The sequence below is a fragment of the Scaptodrosophila lebanonensis genome, unplaced genomic scaffold (genome assembly GCF_003285725.1).
Source record: "Scaptodrosophila lebanonensis strain 11010-0011.00,11010-0021.00 unplaced genomic scaffold, SlebRS2 tig00000165-arrow-arrow-pilon, whole genome shotgun sequence".
Taxonomy (NCBI): domain Eukaryota; kingdom Metazoa; phylum Arthropoda; class Insecta; order Diptera; family Drosophilidae; genus Scaptodrosophila; species Scaptodrosophila lebanonensis.
Window position 1 is genome coordinate 24623 of NW_022060599.1, and position 20598 is coordinate 45220.

Genomic DNA, 20598 nt, shown 5'->3' on the forward strand with positions numbered 1-20598 from the left:
ACCCTATACGAAGGGCTGTCTGCGTCAATAAATACAATTATGCGCCCGTTTAGGAATTTGTGCTTCTGTTTTTTTTACAATCGTGCCATTAAAATGTTCACTCAATGCGGCACAACACGTACGAATCTGAAGCGTTTTGCATTTGCATAGCTTTAAATATGTACATATGTAATACATACATACATACATACATACATACATACATACATACATACATACATATGCATGTATTTGCGTTCAAACAACGGTTAGAACGGCAACAATGCCATCGACTAAATGGCGTGACGCGGCAACGTTTTACATTTAACATAATAAATATTTACATTTTGCAGCCCAAATAAATAAACTTGATTTGGGCGTCACATACAAGAACGGCAAAGCCCCAAAGCACAAACTCCATTACCCACACGCCCACAAACATATATACATACAAGTATATATGTACACACTTGAATGCAATTGTACATTCATTCATACTTGACAATCTAAGCTCCAACAAATTCATTTGCACAGAGCAGCCCAAAATTTTCAAATTAGGCAAAAGTGCTAGAGATGTGTCGCTGCGGTTAGAACTAATCGGTAGAAACGATAGCTCTTTATTTTAAATGGGGATACATGTGGAACTCCCTAACTTGTGTCTCCCTGTGGATGACTTCCTCGTAGTCCTAGAAATATATATGTAGACACTTCTTTTCAAATTTCTTGCAATCATCTTTCGACGCATTCATTTTTCCTGCCCACCTCGATAATGCGTTAATGCAGAAATTAAAAATTCCTTGCATATTTTACAATAGCAAAAGGGGAGGGCGTAATTAGCCAAATCAGTGTTGCGAAACGTTCAAACATTGGGGCTCCTGACAGCATTACATTTTTTTTATTCGATGAAAAAACTGGAATTGCATATATGCAAATTTATAAATTAGCATGTATTTAAAAAAAAATTGTTGCTGGTTTGAAAACCCCACATTTTCAGCACAACAAATAACACTCCCATTTTTCAAAATTAAATATTAAAACGTTTCAATTACACTATATGTAGGCCCCTTAAGTGTGAGAGATCGTTTAAATTTCTAGATGACTTAGTTTCCACCTGCTCCGTCCAGCTATCATTTCCTACTAGATAGCTAGCTTGTTGCTAGCCCATCAAGCCTGGCAAGACACACAACTGGGCCTCCACATTGCCGAAGCTCAGCTTAATAATTCCATCAACCGCATCGCTATAGGTGAGGACCGCCATCTTTCCCACTTGCTGCCCATTGACGGATACGTCCCCATTCCGGCTCTCGTTCACCAAGTAGATGCAAATGGCCGAACAAGTTACATTTGCGTGCAGCTTGTCTACGGACTGCGGAATTAGTCGGCATTACATAGTAGTTCGGATTTTTGTCGCCGGATTTCGCCGCCAACTTACCGCATCCGTCAGGCAGCAGTCCAAGTGCTTGTCATTGACATCGCTCCCAATGCGAAAGACTTTTTACCTGTGAAGCACTTCAGTCGGACGTACTTCGAAAATGATCCAAGCCATGGTGGCAGTGCGTTGAACAGAAGGCCAAAGGAATAAAGTGGGGAGAAGAATTTCAAATTTGCTTACAACTCACAAATTTACTTCCAAGCGACTGGACTATACATTTTCTGGCTCGAGAAATGCTTGAATGTAAGCATTTCTCGTATGTATGTGAGTAATAAGGCAGATATTTCATAGCTTTTCTGGCAATGAAATAAAGCTCAGTCGACTGGGTTGAAATCATAGAAATTGTTGTTTCCTTATTGTCAAGTGTTGAGGAACTTCATTTCAACATTGTTTTCGTTCTAATGAAGTACATATTTGTGGTTATTACATGTGCCTAGCTATAAATACTATAAATACTATATCCACACCAAGTTGAATCAAACTTGAATTAATTGTAACTCAATAACATCACGATCTACAAGTATGTTTGATGAGTCCTTGCAGATTTTAAGCTATAAGCTGGCAGACTTTCTGGTGCTAGAGACAATTTCGATTTCCATGAACTAGCATTTTAACTGAAATTGGGAAATGGTGTAGTCACAGTTTGTTAATATATGTAGCTTCTATTCTATAGCGATTAAAATAAACCCAACTGAATTTATTTTAGAAAGTCCAATTGACCGCAAACAGCAATCGATGACAATTGACTATTCGATTCCAACATTTCCGCTAACTAAACCAATTGAAGATGCTCAAGGTTAAATCGCTTACGCCCTTATATATAAATAATGCTTTGCCTAAAGCCCCTGAAGACATCTTGGGGATGATTGCCCTTTAAATTATCCTATGCCTTTTAAGAACTACGCAGAACTATGTACAACACACAGAAGAACAGACAGCCAGATGGAGCGGTAGAATTGAAAAACCTACACACGGAACAGAAAGAAATATACAGAAATGTTGATCAATTTTCAGGATGCCAGGCATTCTTGATCTATAAATGAATTAGACGTATCCACAGATCTAGTCTGCTTGTGTTAAATCACTGCTGTATTTAAAGCAGCTAGAACTGCGGGCTGAAACCCCCTCTATGTGCCAAACTAGTACCCTAGAAAGGGGACAACAGGAGAGGCAGTAATACATTATATTCAAATAGACCAGACATATCCAGAGGCCAAATTTGGTTTTCCTAACTCTTATAACTTTCGAGATGTACGCGTTCATACCATCAGACTGGAGAGCAGGGAAACAGATAGAGATAGATAGAGCATTAGACATGGGATGGGATGGGGTGGGAGTGGGAGTAGAGCGTCAATTTACCGCCCCAGTAGCTACAGTAACTAGTTCCTTAATTTAAAGTAAATAGTTAAGTGGAAACACATACTACATACATAGTTCGGAAAATTGAAAACCAAGGGGTCGGAAAGGAGGGAGATGGAGAGAAACGCACACACGCGGACCCATAACGCTACATTAATTGATAATTGTTTTGTGCTCAAAAGAAATTAAACAAGTACGAACGCAACTCAGGCGCCCACACACACACAAACACACACACACACACACATACACATAGACATGGATGCACGCGTCATTACGCTGGCAATGTAAAACAACAACGACGAGAACGACAGCGACGACGACGACGACTACATCGACATTCAGCCAAGCATTCACCTCTAACCACAATCACAATCACACACATATACACCCATACCCATACCCACGAGCACACACGCACCCACACACTCATCCACTCACACACACACACACACACACACACATACATTTATACATAAATAGATGCCAAGCAGTGCGTCCGCCCTCTTTGCCACTCTATTTGTACGCTCATTTGCTACCGCTACTATTTACTCTTCTTTTTTTCTATTTTTTGGATACTTTTTTTCATTAACTTTTTGCTCTGCTTGTTTTGAACATGTTGTACACCGTACGCCCCATCTCCCAACCTCCGCGCACATTCCTAACTTAATTGAACGATTAGTTTTTGTACGTGGCCACGCCCCATACCCCCCACAACCCCTCTCCCAGCGTTCCTTCGTCCCTACCTTCCCCCGTCCCTCCATGCGTCCATAAGGCACCTGCCCGCCACGTCACTATTTAATTTTATCTCTGTTTCTATTTTCGTTTTCGTTAGTTACAAACTACAGCGATTTTCCACCGACGCTGGCGTCAATGTTGACGTCGACGTCGACGTCGGCATTGGCATTGCTATTTCCTTTCTTTTAAGCTCGCTTTTCGACTCGTTTGCTCGCTTCGAAGCGGCAACAACAACTAAAAGTCAAATGGCAGAGCCGTAAACAGTCAAAAGGCCACACACACCAACAACAACAACAAGTATTAGTAATGACGTCCAAAAAAGCAAAAACAAAAGAGCTGCTGGCTGTGTGGAAAGGGGCGTAATACTTCGAACGGGGCGTGGGCGAGTACGTATAGTTAAAAGCGCACAATAAATAAACAAAACAAGGCACAAAGGCATAAAACGACACACACACACACACACATACAGGAGGGAGTAGCGGTACTGCCACGCCCATGCCACGCCAGCCCACGTGGCCAAACAAAATGAAACGCCCATAAAGGACAAACAGCACACGCTCTGCCAAAGCGCACTCCTCCTCCTCCCCCTCCTGCAAGATGGCAGATGCCGGTGAGGGGGGAGGGGAGTGGAGGAGGCGTCAATTTGAAGTGTGTGACAGCGAGAAGGGAGGAGCGGGGAGCAGGCGGCGGCTAGTCAACAACCAGCATTAAACAGCATCAACATATAATTTGAAGCAACACCGTCATCGCTATCGTCGCATCTTCGCCCCCCCCCCCCCTCCCTCCTTCCCGCACTCCCTCTCGTTCTCCGTCTCTCCCTCTCTCTCTCTCTCTCTCTCTTGCCGCTCTACTCTCAGTAACAACAGAAAACAACAGCACATTCGAGACTGAGAAGGACATCGCCACTGCCTTTCCCAGCCGCGTGGTAACTGTTGATAATGATGATGAAGATGCTGCCGCAAAGCAAACACTAAGGCACAGTGACACACACTATGGGGCACAGTGGTTCAACAGCACGAATCGTGGCGCTCAATAAAAATTTAAAAAAAAGCAAGACAACTCTCCAGTAATGGGTATTCGTTTAACTATCCTTGAGAAGGGCTATTCTGTGCTTCTCTAAGGAAGCAGGTGGCGGATTGATTCGTGAAATCGGAGCCAGGCATGTTCAAAAACGTGCTCGGAAATCAGGCCTATCTAGGCATTTGAGGAATTGCCCACTCTGTTGTAAAAAAGAATTATTAATCAAAATCTTGCTGACTTAACCCAACTAGATTTCATTTTACATTTCTACAAAAACACTTTGAAAACATGAGCATCTCGCGTTCCCAAATTCAAATTTGACGAAATCGATTTAATAAAAAGTTCCCTATTTCACAAATTGCGTGAATTTATGGAAACAATTCCAGCTCCCATGTTGTACAAGTAAAATTCCACCATACCTAAGCACACTGGAGTGAAATGATTTCGAAACAATTTTTTGTATACAACCGACACGTATGCCAAATCGATGCCCAAGACGCAAACGGAAGCAGGCCTGATTATGTTTCTTTTTTTTCGCCGCACTTCGTGAAACTAGAAATTCTACATAAACAATAGACCCTCATAATTAAATCATCTAAATGCAAATCTACCTTTTAAGCTGCGACAGCTAAATTTAAACTTAATTTTTTTAGAAATACTGTACAAGTATAGGCTTAAAATGTAAGTATGTTAAGTATTCTTCTCGAAGATGAGCACGATTAGTTGAAACGAAAAATGGTAGCAATCTAAATCCTAACTTCATAACGAAGAAATGACCAATGGTTGATCAAGTTTAGGATCCAAGATTACGACAGAGGCTGATAATGGTGGGTAGATTGTTCACAAAAGCAGAAAGCAAATAAAGCTTGAATAAAAAGAACCATCAAGCAGCCATAACGAGTTGTCAAAAATATATTAAGATGTGCATTCGAAATATTAATTTGTATTCCAATCTTAGCTCAATATATTTATGTATATTTTTGCAATAACAAGCATTTAAGCGACATCTCAAATTTCTTAAAAACTTGGCTTGAGCTACAATTGAATTTTAAAAATAATTCACTTTAGTGCGCTCTTCCCGGTGTTTCTCAGGGGGGAGGCTCTTAAGAAAAATCTTTGAAAAAATAAAATTTTAAAATTCCTGCTGCATTTAGGATATCTGCTTTCAAAGGATGTGCCCTTTCCCTCTGCTGCTGGCTGAGGTCAAGCCAAAAGCCTCTTGGATGGAGTCGTGTTCCATTCTGCTGGATTTCATGCCACGGTTCCCCTGTTCCACATGTGCCATCGCTGTCGTGCCAGTCCCAATTCCCGTCGCCGTTTACGCACACGCGCGTGCCGTGGCTTCTCAGGAATGAGGACAGGATTGTGGAATGGCAGGAAGGCAGGAACAGCAGACAACGACAGACTGTGTTAATGTTGTCGCATGTGTGTTACTACTGTATGTGAGTGTGTGTGTGTGTGTGCGAGTAAGTGTGTGTATACAAACACACGCGGTAATTAATTTTATTTAATTTTCGACGACAATAAAAGCGACAACAACACAACAACAGCAACAACAAGGGCTGCCAAAGGCATCAGCATCAGCATCTAGGAAAGGTGGATGGAAGGGGGCGGAGGGGGGGCGACATGCCAAAGCCAAGTACAGAATGAAGGGAAACTAAAGCCAAAGTGCGCGTCAGTGTCACAGGAAAAAACAAGTTAACAAAACGACAACAATACAGCTGCGGCGGCAGCAACAAAAACAAAAAAGGCCAAAAACCAAAAAAGAAGATGGACGGAGGAAAAAGGCATGAGAAAGTGCGAGGAAGAAAAGTAGGCAGCTAAATGGCCGCGGTCAGTGGCAGGACAATGCAAGAGTGAACAGAAAAAAGTAAAAAGAGAATGACAAGGAATGGAAAGGCGAGTGAATGGTGGTCACATAATTATCAACCACATCACAGACAGACAAGGATGCAGACGCAGACGCTTTTGATAATCAGCACACGCATTCGAGCGCCAAAAGGAGCCACAGAAGGAGCTGGCGGGGCTGGCGGAAGAGCAATGGAGCTGTCATAAAGCCGCATAGAGTGGCAAAATTGGCGAAACGAAACGAAACGAAGTAAAAATAAAACAGTACGGTCATGAAATGAGCAAAAAAAAAAAAAGAAAAAAAAACAAGTTTAACTTAATTGTCAACATTGTGAGGCAGCGAACGGCGAACAGCGAGAATCGAGCATCGCGAGCGGAAGCGAAGCAGACAGTAAAAAGACGCATGAAAGTGGCGAAAAGAAGTTGGAAGCGACAACGGAAGCATAAAGTAACAGTACTAATGATGGAGCGCAAGAGACCATCAAAGCCAGACCCATGCCCAGAATTCACGGCAGGAACAAAACAAAAAGCTGAGAGTGCCAAATAAAATATATGTACAAGTATGTATATGTAATAAATAAATACATATGTACATTCATACACATATAAATATATATTTATGTACATATTACATTAAATCTTCAGTTCTCTTCAATCTAGTTCAAATCAATCTGAAATGCAGGAAAGAGAAAAAATGTAGTGCACCCACTGGATATAACCATGAGTATTACGTGGCTTCTTTACAAACGCGTTCATAGAGCCATGGACCTGACAAGTCTATCCTGTAAAAACTTTCGACTTTACATTTACAAAAAGCTTACCAAATCCGACACTATTGCGAAGGTGGGAAAACGAGAGTCTAATCTGCAACAGTTTGTCCTGACTGAGTGACTGGTGATTGGTGATCAACGCACAGCCCAAACGATTAAAGCTTGGAAGCTGAAATTTTTGAAAATTCGTGCTCCATAGGGGGGAAAACAGACTCCAAAGTTTGTATAAAAATTCTGTATTAGATTGTTTACTGTAAAAAATTCAAAAAAAAAAAACTGCATACTTGCGTTTTGAAATTTTTCTGGCCTGAACTATGGGGGATTTCTTGTAAACAAATTTTTGGGGCACACGCTCCAAAGTTTGTTTGAAAAATCTTCATTTTTCACAGATCTTTTTAAATTTGACTCGAGCATTGAATTAATTGCTTATTGCTGGTGTTTTCTTAAGTCACACACTCGTGAAATGTCATTTAAATACCTACGATAACAATACTGGGGGCGCGTTTCTTGAATTGGCATCCCCAAAGCTGTCGCTTAATAGCCGCTTAGCAACACTGGTCAGGCCAATAACCCGTTTTGCAACTCTCTTTTCTCTTGGAAAATCTGCTGAGTAAGTATGGTCATAAAACTTCTGTTCATAGAACATCTTCTTTCTAAACACATTTTCAACAGATTTTTGCTTTTTTACTGTCCTTTGCATTGACCGGACTAGAAATGTTCGCACTATTTGAGCGCCATCCATTATTGGCGGCGTTCACAATTGGGGTCTGCACGGTGCTCGCCTCAGAAATAATTTGGAGCGCCTTCCATCATGTGCGCAACCGTAAGCGGCGCGCTGATGAAGATGTGGTTGAGGACGACGACAAGTTCGAGGAGAACGATACGAATGCGGCTGCGCATGCGCTGAACTTTGAGTTTACGAATATGATTGACAACAATTTTGTTGCTGCGGCCGAAGACAAAGCAGATATTGAGAATGAAGATGAGAACGAGGCACAGGTTGAAGGTATTGTTGAAATTGGAGAAGCAAACAAATTCGAGATCGAGAATGTGGCCAGTTTCAAGATCGAAGATTTGTTTGAAGATGAGGACGACGACATGATTGAGTTTGAAAATGCAATCCCATTCAATATAGAGGACGAGTTTCGGGACAAAATAAAGCTCGACATAATCAAGATTGAAGACGAGTTCGGGGCTAAAGACGCTGACAAAATCAAGATCGAAGATGTGGAGGAGGACCAGTTCACGATTGAGGATGTTGGGGCGGACTATTCAGATAGTGATGATATGGTTGCCGGCGAGGCTGATGCCAATGCTGACGATTCCGTCGACGAATCACTGTCGCCTATTGGAGACCCCAACTCGATACTCCCCATACGCAGCATGAAATACATTACGATGCTATTGGATCTGGCCGTATATAGCATCGACATTACCATGTGTTCGATCTCGTCTCTGTTGCTGATGGAGGCCCTCAAGCGGGCGGTGGACCGTGGGGTGATTGTTCGCATCATCAGCAGCCACAACATGATTAATATCGTTAAAGCAAAGGCTTGGTATCCCGTTAACGTTCGCATACCCTTTCGCGGTCCGCTCTTGACATTCAAAACGAAGCACACATTCTGTATCGTTGATGGGGTGAAGCGCGTGGAGGAAATTATGGCCGCAAGCGGCTACCAATTGAAGTGGAAACCTTTTCGCAGCGTCTTCATTGTCGGCACCTTCAATTGGACCCGGGCCTGCAACTGCTCCATTACCTATGACAAGGTTCTAATAACGCCCCTCTATGACGAATACGAGCGCATGTGGAAGAATTGTAAGATGATTCGCAATTTATATAATAAAAGTAAATAATGGAAACGTGTACATATGTAGCAGCTATTGCTCCAATTCTTTTTAACGATTGCTCGGCTCAAGCCGACAATGGAACTTAATTGTGCACCACCTTGCTCTGGCTCTGGCCGTAGCCCCTTCTCTGAGCCACAGCAGTGGGTGCGAAGGTACAGTCGCAACTTGGCGCTTTAGCTGTCATATTTAAGCTGTCTAACTTTTCCAGAAGAAGTCGGGGAGGCGTTTACAGCAGCTGTCATGCAGTCTTAACCCTTTAAATGCTGCGCGTCCAACACAAGTCTGATAAATACAATTTTATGCCACACCATGCCACTTAAAACAAATAACTTGCAACGAATAAAAATAAAAAAATAAATATAAAAAAATAGCAGAAAAAAGGAGAGCAGAAAAGGAAGAAAAAAAACTGCGTGCACGCGCGCTCTTCACTAATGAGACTCTAAACAACACCCAACACAGTACACCCCCCCCCCCCTCCCTTCCTTTCCCACTCTTCACAGGCCACTTGTCGTCGCAGCGAGACACATGCCAACACGTTTTCAGGACCCACCGGCATACCAGCTTCCCCCCACCCCCTTGTCCTCTTTTAGCCACACCCTGTCCCAAAATGTGTAGTCACAGTGAAGGTGAAGGGGTAGTGGAGGGCTGGCTAAAAGGCATTGCTAGAGCTCAACAAGCGCGTCTGCTGTCGCGCATAACGGTAATAAAATTTAAAAGTGTGATTATTTCCATGCATAAAACACACACAAACGTACAAAAACAAACCAAACCAAACAGAACCAAATGCTCAAAAACGTTCAACAATAACAAAAGCTAGACGTGCACAAAGGCTTAAGGACTAAAGACAAACGCCCCAGCCAGAGTGTGCGCTTGATAATGGCCTGTTGTTCCTGTTGTTGTTGTTCTTGTTCTTGTTCTTGTTCTCATTGTAGTTAGCTGCCCTTTATCGCCTAGTTGTTGTTGTGGTTGCTGCTGTTGTCGTTGATGATGATGACAGTTTAGTTGGCCAAACAAAAGGTAATTGCAACATATTTAATATGGCATCAAAAGGCATCTAACACATTTTTGGCATTTCAAATGCCAATCTCGGTCTTACAAATTTGTGAGTGAGGCGCGCTTTTGGCCAAACGCAGGCGCCTCACTCATAGTTTGTAGACTGGAAGGCAGTGCGTGGGCGGTAAATTTAAATTGAAATCAACTTGCGCTCGGTGCTGCCACCTAGTCATTTTAAGTAAGCGAAATGGGCGCTCGCTATCGATAGCTTCCTTCCTTTTCTCACACTGCTAATATTTCACAGCAAACACGCTCTTCACGTTATCGAAGTGAGTTTTCGTTTATAAATACTGAACATCACGTTCAATATAACAATACACATACATTTAATTATTTATATTTACAACAAAGAAAGGAGTTTGAAAGCCAAACACTACAATGGGGGATGTTGATAAGTGGATTGAGATTGTGATGGAGTGCAAATATTTGCCAGAAAACGAATTGAAAAAACTCTGTGATATGGTCTGTGACATACTATTGGAGGAAACAAACATACAGCCAGTGAGCACGCCCGTCACCGTCTGTGGCGACATACACGGGCAGGTAAGCACCATTGCCTAATAACCCTCCTCTACATACACATGTGCATGTATGTATGTATGTACATTTATCTCAATATACATGTGAACGTGTCTGTTTTTTGCAGTTCTACGATCTGGAGCAACTGTTCCGAACTGGTGGTCAGGTGCCTGACACCAATTACATATTCATGGGCGACTTTGTGGATCGCGGCTACTACAGTCTGGAGACATTCACCCGTCTGCTGACCCTAAAGGCTCGCTACCCAAATCGAATCACGCTGCTGCGCGGCAACCACGAGTCTAGACAAATAACAAAGGTCTACGGCTTCTTCGATGAGTGCTTCAGCAAGTATGGCAATGCGAATGGTTGGAAATACTGCTGTAAAGTTTTCGATCTGCTGACAATTGCTGCAGTAAGAGCCTTGCACTTTCATATAGCTATATATATATATGTATGTATATACATACTACCTTGCTCCTAATAGATCATTGATGAGGAGGTGCTATGCGTGCACGGCGGCCTCAGCCCTGAGATTATTACTTTAGATCAAATACGCACAATCGAACGCAATGGCGAGATACCCTACAAGGGTGCCTTCTGTGATCTAGTCTGGTCCGATCCCGAGGATATGGAATACTGGTGAGCGAAGAAATAAAACAAATGTTTGACAACGTACATTAAAACAATATATTGCAGGGGACAGAGTCCACGTGGAGCTGGCTGGCTATTCGGCCATAATGTGACCAAAGATTTTATGACCATCAATAATCTGGATCTGATATGTCGTGCCCACCAGCTGGTTAACGAAGGCATGAAATACATGTTCGATGGCAAACTGGTGACGGTTTGGTCAGCGCCCAACTATTGCTATCGGTGCGGAAATGTGGCGGCTATACTCAGCTTCGACACTGCGAAACAAAGGCAGACTAAAACGTTTCTGGCTGTGCCCGATTCGGAGCGCGTTATACCCAAACAGAATACGACACCGTATTTTCTGTAATTTGCCATCCAACTCCATCCATCGTTCAGATCAGCCAGCCAGCCAACCAGCCAGCGAGCCAGGCAGGCAGCACGTTAGCTAGCCAGCCAGTAAGCCAGCAAACACGTTAAGTTTGTAGTATTCTTCAGGTATTTGGTAGGTTTTGGATTTGGCTGCCTGTGCCTGTACTGCGCCGAGAAACCAATTGGAACTCATACTGAAGAGCCCCAATCGACTGAGCAACAACCGTTCCAACCAAGCCATCACCCTCCTCAATAGATGCTTACACTTTAAACAACATTTATGCGAGGCTCAAGAGGGCAATCCTCAAACTTAAGTATTCCAAGCTATGAGGACTCACAATGCTCAGGAGCTTCGCCTATAAATGTAAACACACACACAGATTGTTAAACTTTAACTTACAGTCCGACAGACAGACAGAGACAGATACATATCTATAAATAAGCTTCTTTTGTAATTTGCTCAAAAAAAAACAAGAAAAAAGATTTGTTCAACTTTGTTGTTTGTGCTCGGTAAAAAAATGAAGAAACGAACCTTGTATTTACTATAGACATTATTACTATTATGCATGCCTTAATTATTCAATATCAGTACTATTATTTATTTGTGAGAATCGATGAGATGATAGTTTGTACATTTTGTAATTAAATCAATGATGTGTGGCACAAAACGAAACAAAGTTTCCCGATCAAACAAACAGAAACTAAAAACAATAATAATAAGAAACGACATCTGTAAAATGTTATTTGTTATTCATTTAGTTTTATTGCGTGTAGCTTGTACCTGTTGGCGCTTTACTTATTGTTTAGTATCTGTGCTGCATTTAATCAAAGAAACAAATCTGCATTTGTCCACAACCGCCTATACCTTGCAAATATATTATATACTTATGTATGTGTATGTATATAGTACGTTTATTCGGCAGAGAGTAATGCCTTCTCGCTTGCACTCGCACATCCATATGTGGCTGTCATAAGCGTTAATTATTCTTTTCTGTTTAATTTAATTTACAAAGATAGCAAATGCGTCATGCTTTGGAAATTGCCCCTAAAATGATAACAACTGTTATAATAATGCGTAGGGTGAAGGATGAAGTATTTATTACTGAATGATACATTTTTCCGACTCGAAGGAAGCATCTTAATTATATTATAATAGATGCGATGAAATCATAGTGTAAATAGTTTTGAACTATAGAATGCTCAAGCTTAAAGCTTTTGATTTGAGGGAATCTTCTCAGACTCGAAGTATTTTACATAATTTTTTTGAAATCGTTTTCGTGGTCTTCATGTCCGTCATTGCAAAACCTTAGGCAACTCCCCATACCTGTATCCAGCCGGAAAATTTGTAATATCCGTTGTTTTGAAGGACGTATTAGTTTTATTGTCCAATTTGTTTCAAATCGGATCACCAAATCAAATGCTAACCCAAGAAGCATTGAAAGGTCTCCATCTTTGTTGCCATGCTGCCAAATATCGAAATGCAGCGATAAGCAGCGCTCTTTCAGCTTGTGAGTCATGACCCAATCATTTAGATAGGAAAAAAACAATTCGCCAAATTCCGAGATAAAATTGAAACCAAATGGAACTTCCCGGAGTATCAAACGTTACAATCTTCGCTTAAATACTTTTTATTTTACAATTTTCTTTCAATTAGTCGTTACACATTTTACGCTTCCAGTATTCACTCGTAAATACACGTCTAACCTCGCCATGCGACAATCATTGTTGAAACTTTTATTTGGTACAACGAATCGATATAACTGCCAGACTCTTCTGCCTTAACATTTCTTCAATATATTACAAATATCCTATCGCGGGAATAAAAAGTAATAATATATCGTGTTTATTGCTAAACGAAAACAACATAACGGGATTTTTTTGTGGGGGGAGGTTGTGTGCATTAATTTTAAAAATAATATTTTGTATACGTATTATTATTAATTTCATGGCACCCGGCCATTTAAAAAAAACGCAACAATTTTTCAAAAAAAAATCAATAGTCATAACATTTTATATATGTATGTATATATGTGTGTAGAAAACAACAACAACAAGAAAGGAAAACAAAATGTTTAACAATTATTTAATGCAAATTAAAAGTTGGTAAAAATTGCACGTATTGTGAAAAGAATTTGTCAAATTTGTAAATCTAATTTAGGAAATAAATACGGAAATAATCATATGTAAAGTCTATCAAAAAAATTGAAAATTTGTGTTACCACAGCAAAAATGATTTCGTATTATTTCGCTTGTTGTTGTTGTCATTGACGTCATGCCCTTAAGGTGTTTTTTGTTTTGTTTTTGTTTTCTTGTTGTTGGCTTGTTTGGTTTCTCATTTCATTTCAATCAGGTTACAGCTTTGTGGTAGTCGTGTTCGCTGCCGCCTTTAACCTCCTCCCCGGTGTAGCTTTCTTCGTGCTTGAGCCTGAGCTTCATTCTCTTCTCTTCAGTTCCATTCATTCGTCGTGTCATTTAAACTATACACCTTAATTAAAGCTTCCTAGTTCTCTTCCTAATCATTGCTCCAGCTCCGACTACTGAGGCGCTATGTAATTATGCTCAAAGATGTCCAGTTCGTTCTGAATATAGTTGGCCTTGTTGCGGAGGAGCTTCAGTTGCTTCTGATTGGACTCGAGCACCATCAGCTGGGCCGCGATTGTCTTCAGTTCCTCGTTCATGTCGGTGGTCGCGGTGTCCACTGTGCGGCACAGGCGGGCGAAAGTGCTGGAGAGCTCCCTGTGAATGAACGACGGTTCAAATATGGGAAAGTCTATCCAAATTTTAGTATGGGGAAGGTCTCTACTTACTGCTGCACCTGGTGGCTGCAGTTGGCCGACGTAAGATCGACAATCATCTTCAGTTTCTTGGTGGCATGATGCACATACTGCCGCTTGAAGGTGCGCTCCTTGGCCGAATTGGTCCACGAGAGACGCTCGTACAGATAGATACAGCCGTAGAGGGCCCCAATGCCGACCAGTACCCGCCAACCAATGGTTTTCAGCATCTGCAAGTGTTTGGTTTTCAGCACATAGCGATTCAATAGCACCTACTTGAGTAAGGATCAGAGACAGCGTCGCGTGTCAGCGATCTTCGACTACTTACAATGCCTGCAACGACTAGACCTCCCACCGTTCCCTGCGAGCCAATCGAGGACATCGCGAATCGGGAAATCAGCGACAAGTGCTCGGGAGTGATGCCTGCAACCACCGGTGTGGACAGCAAACAAACAGGAGTCGCCTCATTATTCACAGGCGTCGATGCGGGCGTAACGCTCTGTTGCTGCAAAGGGAAATAGTATTGGAAGAATAAGTATGTCTTGCACATCGATGGAAGTATACATATATAGAGATGGCCAAAGGGCCGGGACAATAAAGATACGCAGCCTCCTTCTTCTACAAAATTCCGCTGTAAAGTGAACTATGAAGGTATTAGTTTCCAAGTAAGAAATGCGCCATTGATTGATCCAAGGAACATATATTCGTATTTCATAGATATTTCATTTCCTCCTCCATGCGTTATATATTTTATTGAATTGGTTCACTATTTCTGTAGATAACCCCTAAGTCTATAATGCTTAAGTGCTATCTAAACCATCCTCCCATATGAATATATAGGTCTTATAAACAATAAATAAACATTTTTCTAGGATATTTCAATAAGCAAATCAGCTTCACTAAATGTGAGTTCAGCACCGATTGTTCCTATGGCAAGCAATATAACAGACTGGGATAATAAATGGTTTTAAATAAACTTGATCTGCATATAGATAAGACGAGTCTTTGTGGCCAATTTGGCGCCTATTACTGGTTACGCTTCAAAAGAGTTAAGGGATCATACAGACGGACAAATGGGTGTAATTCACGATACATGCTATTATATTTGTAGGAGAATATACTAAAGTTGACCAAAATAAACATGGATGGTCCTCTGATGTGAGCAGAAAATTGAGAACAAAAAACATCTGTAGTTTATACTTCTTACGCTGACCAGCAAATTAATAATGCAAACAGAATACCTATAAAGTGTGTCCTAAATATTTGACTTTGAGCCATTGGGGGAATAGTTTAGGAGATCTTTAAGCCCTAAAGCTATGTTTTAATTCAGGTGCAGATCCTAGCTCTTCTTGATGGAAAATTAAAATATTATAATGACATTTTTTAATGCTAAAAGGAAACTTAATCTCATTTAGAGCTGGATGTGCTACTCACCCCAATACTGCTCTGGCGATTGAGCAAAGCGGCCGGCGCATGCTTTTTGCTGCGCTCGCGCACTTTGCCCGTGAACCGCTGAATCATGGCCGCAATGCCCCAACTGAACTTGAACTCCAGGTCCTCCTGGAAGTCGGCACACAAGTTCTGACAGTTCAGGGAGTAGAGCATTTCGAAGGGTTGGGTGCGAACGGCCAGTTTTGTGCTGCTCGCGAGCAACTGTTCGTTGGGAACCAACGCATGCATGCGATCGGTCATCTCGTTCTGGGCCGATTCAACGTTCATAGCCAGGGCCATGGAGAGGCGGGCACGCAAATTGCTGCCGAGACCGCTCTCGACATGGGCGTTCAATTCCTTTTTGTAGATGTTGAGCACCAGACGTTCGGGATGGAAGGGCATGTTGAACTCATCGATAAGCACGCCCAGACGCCATATTTCCTCGTTGAGGGCCTTGGAGACCTTCTCCTCAACCTCCTCGACCATGTTGTGTATCTTCATTTTCATTTCACGGGTCACCTGCATCATTTGGGTCTCAGTGCCTTGGATGCGTTCAGTGAGCAAATTCTTTTGATCCTGCTTTAGATTGCGAAAGATGGTGATGCGCTCATAGATGTTGTCTAGCATGGAGCGCATGTCGCCGGAAACGCTCTTACCACGCGAGCTGTGCTGTTGGAACTTGGTCTTAACGGCGCTCTGTGAGATGCATTCCTCAAACTTGCGCTCGAAGTCCTGAAACTCGAAGTATCGTATTTGGAAGCCGTCGGCTATAGCCCCCAAATGCGGTGGATTTCCCTTAGCCTCCTCTAGGCGAGCCTGTAGGGTCTCGCGTGCCGAAACGAAGAATACACGCTCCGCAGCCTCCTTCTCATTGCTCACCTTTAGCTCCTTGGTGAGGAAATCGATGCAGCGCTCAGTGTGTTGTGATTTTACCTGCGAGTGTCCCAATGTCAGTGTGAGAGTGAGAGGGATTTCCGATTAAGTAGGGATAATAAATTAGGCAAAAAATGCAATTGTTTTAGCATTTCTATTGGGTATTGCATGGTAACAATAAAGCTCGATGGAAAGGCCAAATCAAAAGGGATTAAAACAGAGCTGGGACAACATAAAAATGCTCGGTGGTTTGGCAACTGTTGTGGGTTTCTATTTCATAGCCTTGCAGCTGCAATTCATACGTTTTCAATCGGGGTCATTAATATATTTCTACTATTTTGTTATTTTGAATTTATAAAATCTGTTTTCTCTGTGCCCTTTTCTCGCAATACTATACGAGGCAGCTAATTAAAGCTGAAAGGCTGAAGCATCTGTTGCTAGCCCTTAGAGCTTAACACTTTCTAAAACGAGAAAGTAAACTCTTCCAATGGTTTTCTGCATTTGACAGCCCTTCAGCAACAGGAGAAATAGTAATACCTTGTTCTTAAATAAGGCTTTGCGATTCATTTTAAATTATTATCTTTGAAGTGTTTGCAGATTTAGCCAATAATTCGAAACAATTTCATATAATCTCAGATAGTTACTTATGAGCACTACTTTCCATGGAAATCATTTGAGTATAATCGAACTTGAATACGTAGGGCCACCCTCTATAAAGTTCTAGATTTAGTTTCTTCAATATACAAGTATAGTATGTGTTATGAATATTATTGTAGAGAGTAGCTCATTAAATTCTATGCAGCTAATAGCCACCAAGCTAAGTTGCAAGGATATGAATGGTTCGGCATGCCGAAGTTTTTGGACTATTTGGCGTTGTTTTCTGGATTTTACCTTTGCCAGCAGCTCCTGGCGTTGTAGGGAGAATTGTTGAAAGTTGTCGAGCAACGATTAAACAAAGTTGTGAAATATACAGAGATAATTATACACAGGCACATACACGCGCGCACAAATATTGACTAACCGCCTTACGTTAGGTTGTAATAAAATGACGCAATTAGCGCTCTATGGGGAGACACAGGGCGGATAGAGGAATGTTATTGTACTACTTACCGACTCTTGAAACTCTGGCTCATTGGCCGATGCATCCCAGCGATTGTTCAGTATGAAAATGTTGGGCTTGGACAGCTTTTGGGACACAGTGTGAAAGAATTGCTTCTCAGCGCGCGTCATGGTGGACTCCGCATTGAGAACCAGCACAAAGACATCCGCATTCAAGCAATGATTGTCAATCCAATCATCCAGATTGGCGGACACATCGACACCCGGAGAGTCCACAAAGACGACATCGTCACGTAGCAGGCTGCAACGCTCGCGTGGCCAAAATATGCGCACCAGACTGCTCTCTGACAGCTTCTCCTGACACAATGCATTGGCCAGCTGCTTGATGTTCTACAGGAGGCAAGATATAGATATAGTAGTCGATCTGATTGCTTAATTGGTTTGCTTACCACAACGTTGAGCTTCTCATCGGAGCCCTCCTTCATCAAATATGCCTCACCGCCGTCGTTGCCCTCCACTTGGCAGAAACAATTGGTCGTATGGCCAATGCCACTGGGTAGGATTTTCTCACGCAACATCGCGTTGATCACCGAACTCTTGCCATTGGAGGTGCGTCCAAAAAAGGCCACCTTCATGTGATCCCGCTGCAGGACTTCGCGTATGGCCGCCACCTTATACACATAGCTCTCGAAGAGCTCACGCTCTGCCTTGTCCACAATTTCGGCATCGGAATGCAGGGCTGCGAGAAATGCAATTTCAATCAGTTAAGAGATAAATACTTGTATGGAATGGGAGCGACACTCACCATTTATGAACTGCGTCGTCTCGTGGACATATTCCTCGATCTCGCCGTAAATATCGTTGATCTTCTTTTTGGCCCGCACGAATACCTGCAGTGGCGATTTTTCGTTTTGTTGGTACATGCGGTTTTCAGTTAGCAATGCATTCGAATTGTAGTTGGTCGATGACGACGATGACGGCGTTAACGATGTGGCCGATGATTGCGTTTGGAGCGACAAATTGTGGCGCGCATCGTCAACGGTGTCCGTGTTATTGTCGTTGTTGCCGCCGCCGGCGTTGCCCGTAACCAGCGATATGGTGCGATTCAAATAGGCCGCCATTACGATTGCAAGCGCAGGTTGGATTCGTTATTGGTTTTTGTTATTGTCGTTGTTATTGAAGAGAAGAGAATTTTGATACAAAACAAAAAGTATGCAGCTAAAAGACAACGCAAGTTGTTTTTGAATTTGTTGCTAGCAATTGCATTTGCAGCACTGCCTTTTTGCTGATGGTATTATTATTGTTGTTGTGGTGGCTGTTGTTGTTGATGTTGTTCTGGTAGCTGTTGTTATAGTTGTGCTTTAAACCAAAAGGAACTATCAAATTATAAAGCTTGAAGGTGGTGCGCACTGGTTAGGGATTTAGGATTTGTTGAATTTTGGTTTATTGCTTGGTTTTTCTTGTTCAATTGCTTTGCCGAATAGAGTCTCAAAAATCAATGGCACAAAACTGAAAAGAAACGCAACACAACGAAATAAAAGATGACTTTAAAGGCGAAGTAAAATTAAATCATAATACCAATATTGTTAAACAAATTGTTACACACACTCGTCACCCATACACACACACACACACACTCTTGCAATCGACCGACATACTACATACTGAAATAAACTGCGCCGTTGCAGTCACACAAATACAAGCAGACAAGTCGGCCTGAATGAAAATATTATTTAGCAAATACCGAAAATTTTATAACAAATATCCTACATGTGTGTATGTATGTATTTGCGTGTGTGTTAATCGCAATCACACTCTGGGAATCTTTTATTGATAATATTCGCGTAGCCCCGCCTCACCCCCCACCGTTACAATAACAATATACATATGTATATACATACATATGTGTGTTAAACTAACCTGATTATTGCTTTCGCTCATTGTCCACTGTTTGTTTTATACCTTTTTCTGTGTGTGTTTGTGTTTTTATATTTCGTCTTCGTGCCAAGGCAGCAGAAAACACACACGGCGGATGCTGCTTCTGCTGTTAATTGTTTAACTGCTTATGAAACGCGTTCTAAATGCCAATCGCATGCACATCACCAACACCGGCTACCCAATAAATTGTCCTATTCTAAAACGTTCCGTTTAAATCTAATTTATTTTGACTATAAATGATGTAACAACGCGTTTAGAAAACTACTCGTCGTCTCCTCAGCATTGCAAACACAAACACAGGCAATGAAGCGGCTCGGCGATGCCACCTGGCATGCGCGCGTAATGTTGTGTAATCTTTTACCGCTAATATATTTGCAGTCCTGAGTCCCAAGCAACAATTACCTGTTAATCAGGTAAATTTATGCGATTTATACTTACTTGCAGTACTTGTCATCAGTTTGGAGCTATAAAAAACATGTACCTAGTTGAGTCTGACCAATGTGGCAACTTTAAATCGGCTGGCAACCATGTGTTCAGCTCTTTGACACTTGACAGATCAATCTGGCAAGCAGTGCACTGCTTGTTACTTAGTGCTACCCATCAAATATGAATGCGCTTTTAAATTCAAATACTTGACAGTTTTATTTGCTTTTCAATACACTTGCATTTAATCTTGCTTATAGAACATATATTTTGTATCAATGTTACGCTGCAGCCAAATTCAAACGAATCGCCGCTGATATTTGTCGTAGTCACATCGTAGCGTGGAGTGGGTGGGGTGTGGGCGGAGGACATACAAAAAACTAGTCTGTGTATTTTTATTGTTCTCTTTTTTTATTAATTTTTTTAAAGGTTTTTCGTTACACTTGTTTTGTATTGTAGTTTTTGTTTTTATCTTTACTTGTTTGCAATAAATTATATAAAATAACACAATATGTTTCCATTGTTTAAA

The 20598-nt window shown here is 41.7% G+C and overlaps 3 protein-coding genes and 1 pseudogene across 7 annotated transcripts; 2 read left to right on the plus strand and 2 right to left on the minus strand.

Moving 5' to 3' along the window:
- Positions 1 to 956: 956 nt before the first annotated feature.
- LOC115629835 lies at positions 957 to 1525 on the minus strand (annotated as a pseudogene).
- Positions 1526 to 7860: 6335 nt separating this feature from the next.
- On the plus strand, positions 7861 to 9012 carry LOC115629834. The gene has a single exon (XM_030526411.1). The coding sequence runs from the start codon at positions 7861 to 7863 to the stop codon at positions 8998 to 9000; it is 1140 nt and encodes a 379-aa protein (XP_030382271.1). The 3' UTR covers positions 9001 to 9012.
- Positions 9013 to 10299: 1287 nt separating this feature from the next.
- On the plus strand, positions 10300 to 12309 carry LOC115629795 (serine/threonine-protein phosphatase 6 catalytic subunit). Of its 2 annotated transcripts, XM_030526354.1 has the most exons (5): positions 10300 to 10316; positions 10399 to 10590; positions 10694 to 10981; positions 11054 to 11208; positions 11266 to 11569. In XM_030526354.1, exons 2-5 carry the CDS (start codon positions 10426 to 10428, stop codon positions 11567 to 11569), a joined length of 912 nt encoding a protein of 303 aa, XP_030382214.1. In that variant the 5' UTR covers positions 10300 to 10316; positions 10399 to 10425. The 2 variants fall into 2 exon arrangements, with proteins under 2 accessions (XP_030382214.1, XP_030382215.1); XM_030526355.1 differs by lacking the exon at positions 10300 to 10316 and having other exon boundaries at positions 10426 to 10590; positions 11266 to 12309.
- A 1331-nt stretch (positions 12310 to 13640) lies between these two features.
- Positions 13641 to 19921, minus strand: LOC115629790 (transmembrane GTPase Marf). 4 transcript variants are annotated; one of them, XM_030526346.1, is made up of 9 exons: positions 19671 to 19921; positions 18514 to 19217; positions 18158 to 18447; positions 17760 to 18098; positions 17541 to 17555; positions 15780 to 16709; positions 14674 to 14850; positions 14379 to 14575; positions 13641 to 14307 (listed from the first exon to the last, which is right to left on the minus strand). In XM_030526346.1, exons 2-9 carry the CDS (start codon positions 18827 to 18829, stop codon positions 14106 to 14108), a joined length of 2466 nt encoding a protein of 821 aa, XP_030382206.1. In that variant the 5' UTR covers positions 18830 to 19217; positions 19671 to 19921; the 3' UTR covers positions 13641 to 14105. The 4 variants fall into 4 exon arrangements, with proteins under 4 accessions (XP_030382206.1, XP_030382209.1, XP_030382205.1 ...); XM_030526349.1 differs by having other exon boundaries at positions 18514 to 18598; positions 19629 to 19921; XM_030526345.1 differs by having other exon boundaries at positions 19629 to 19921.
- Between the last annotated feature and the right edge of the window lie 677 nt (positions 19922 to 20598).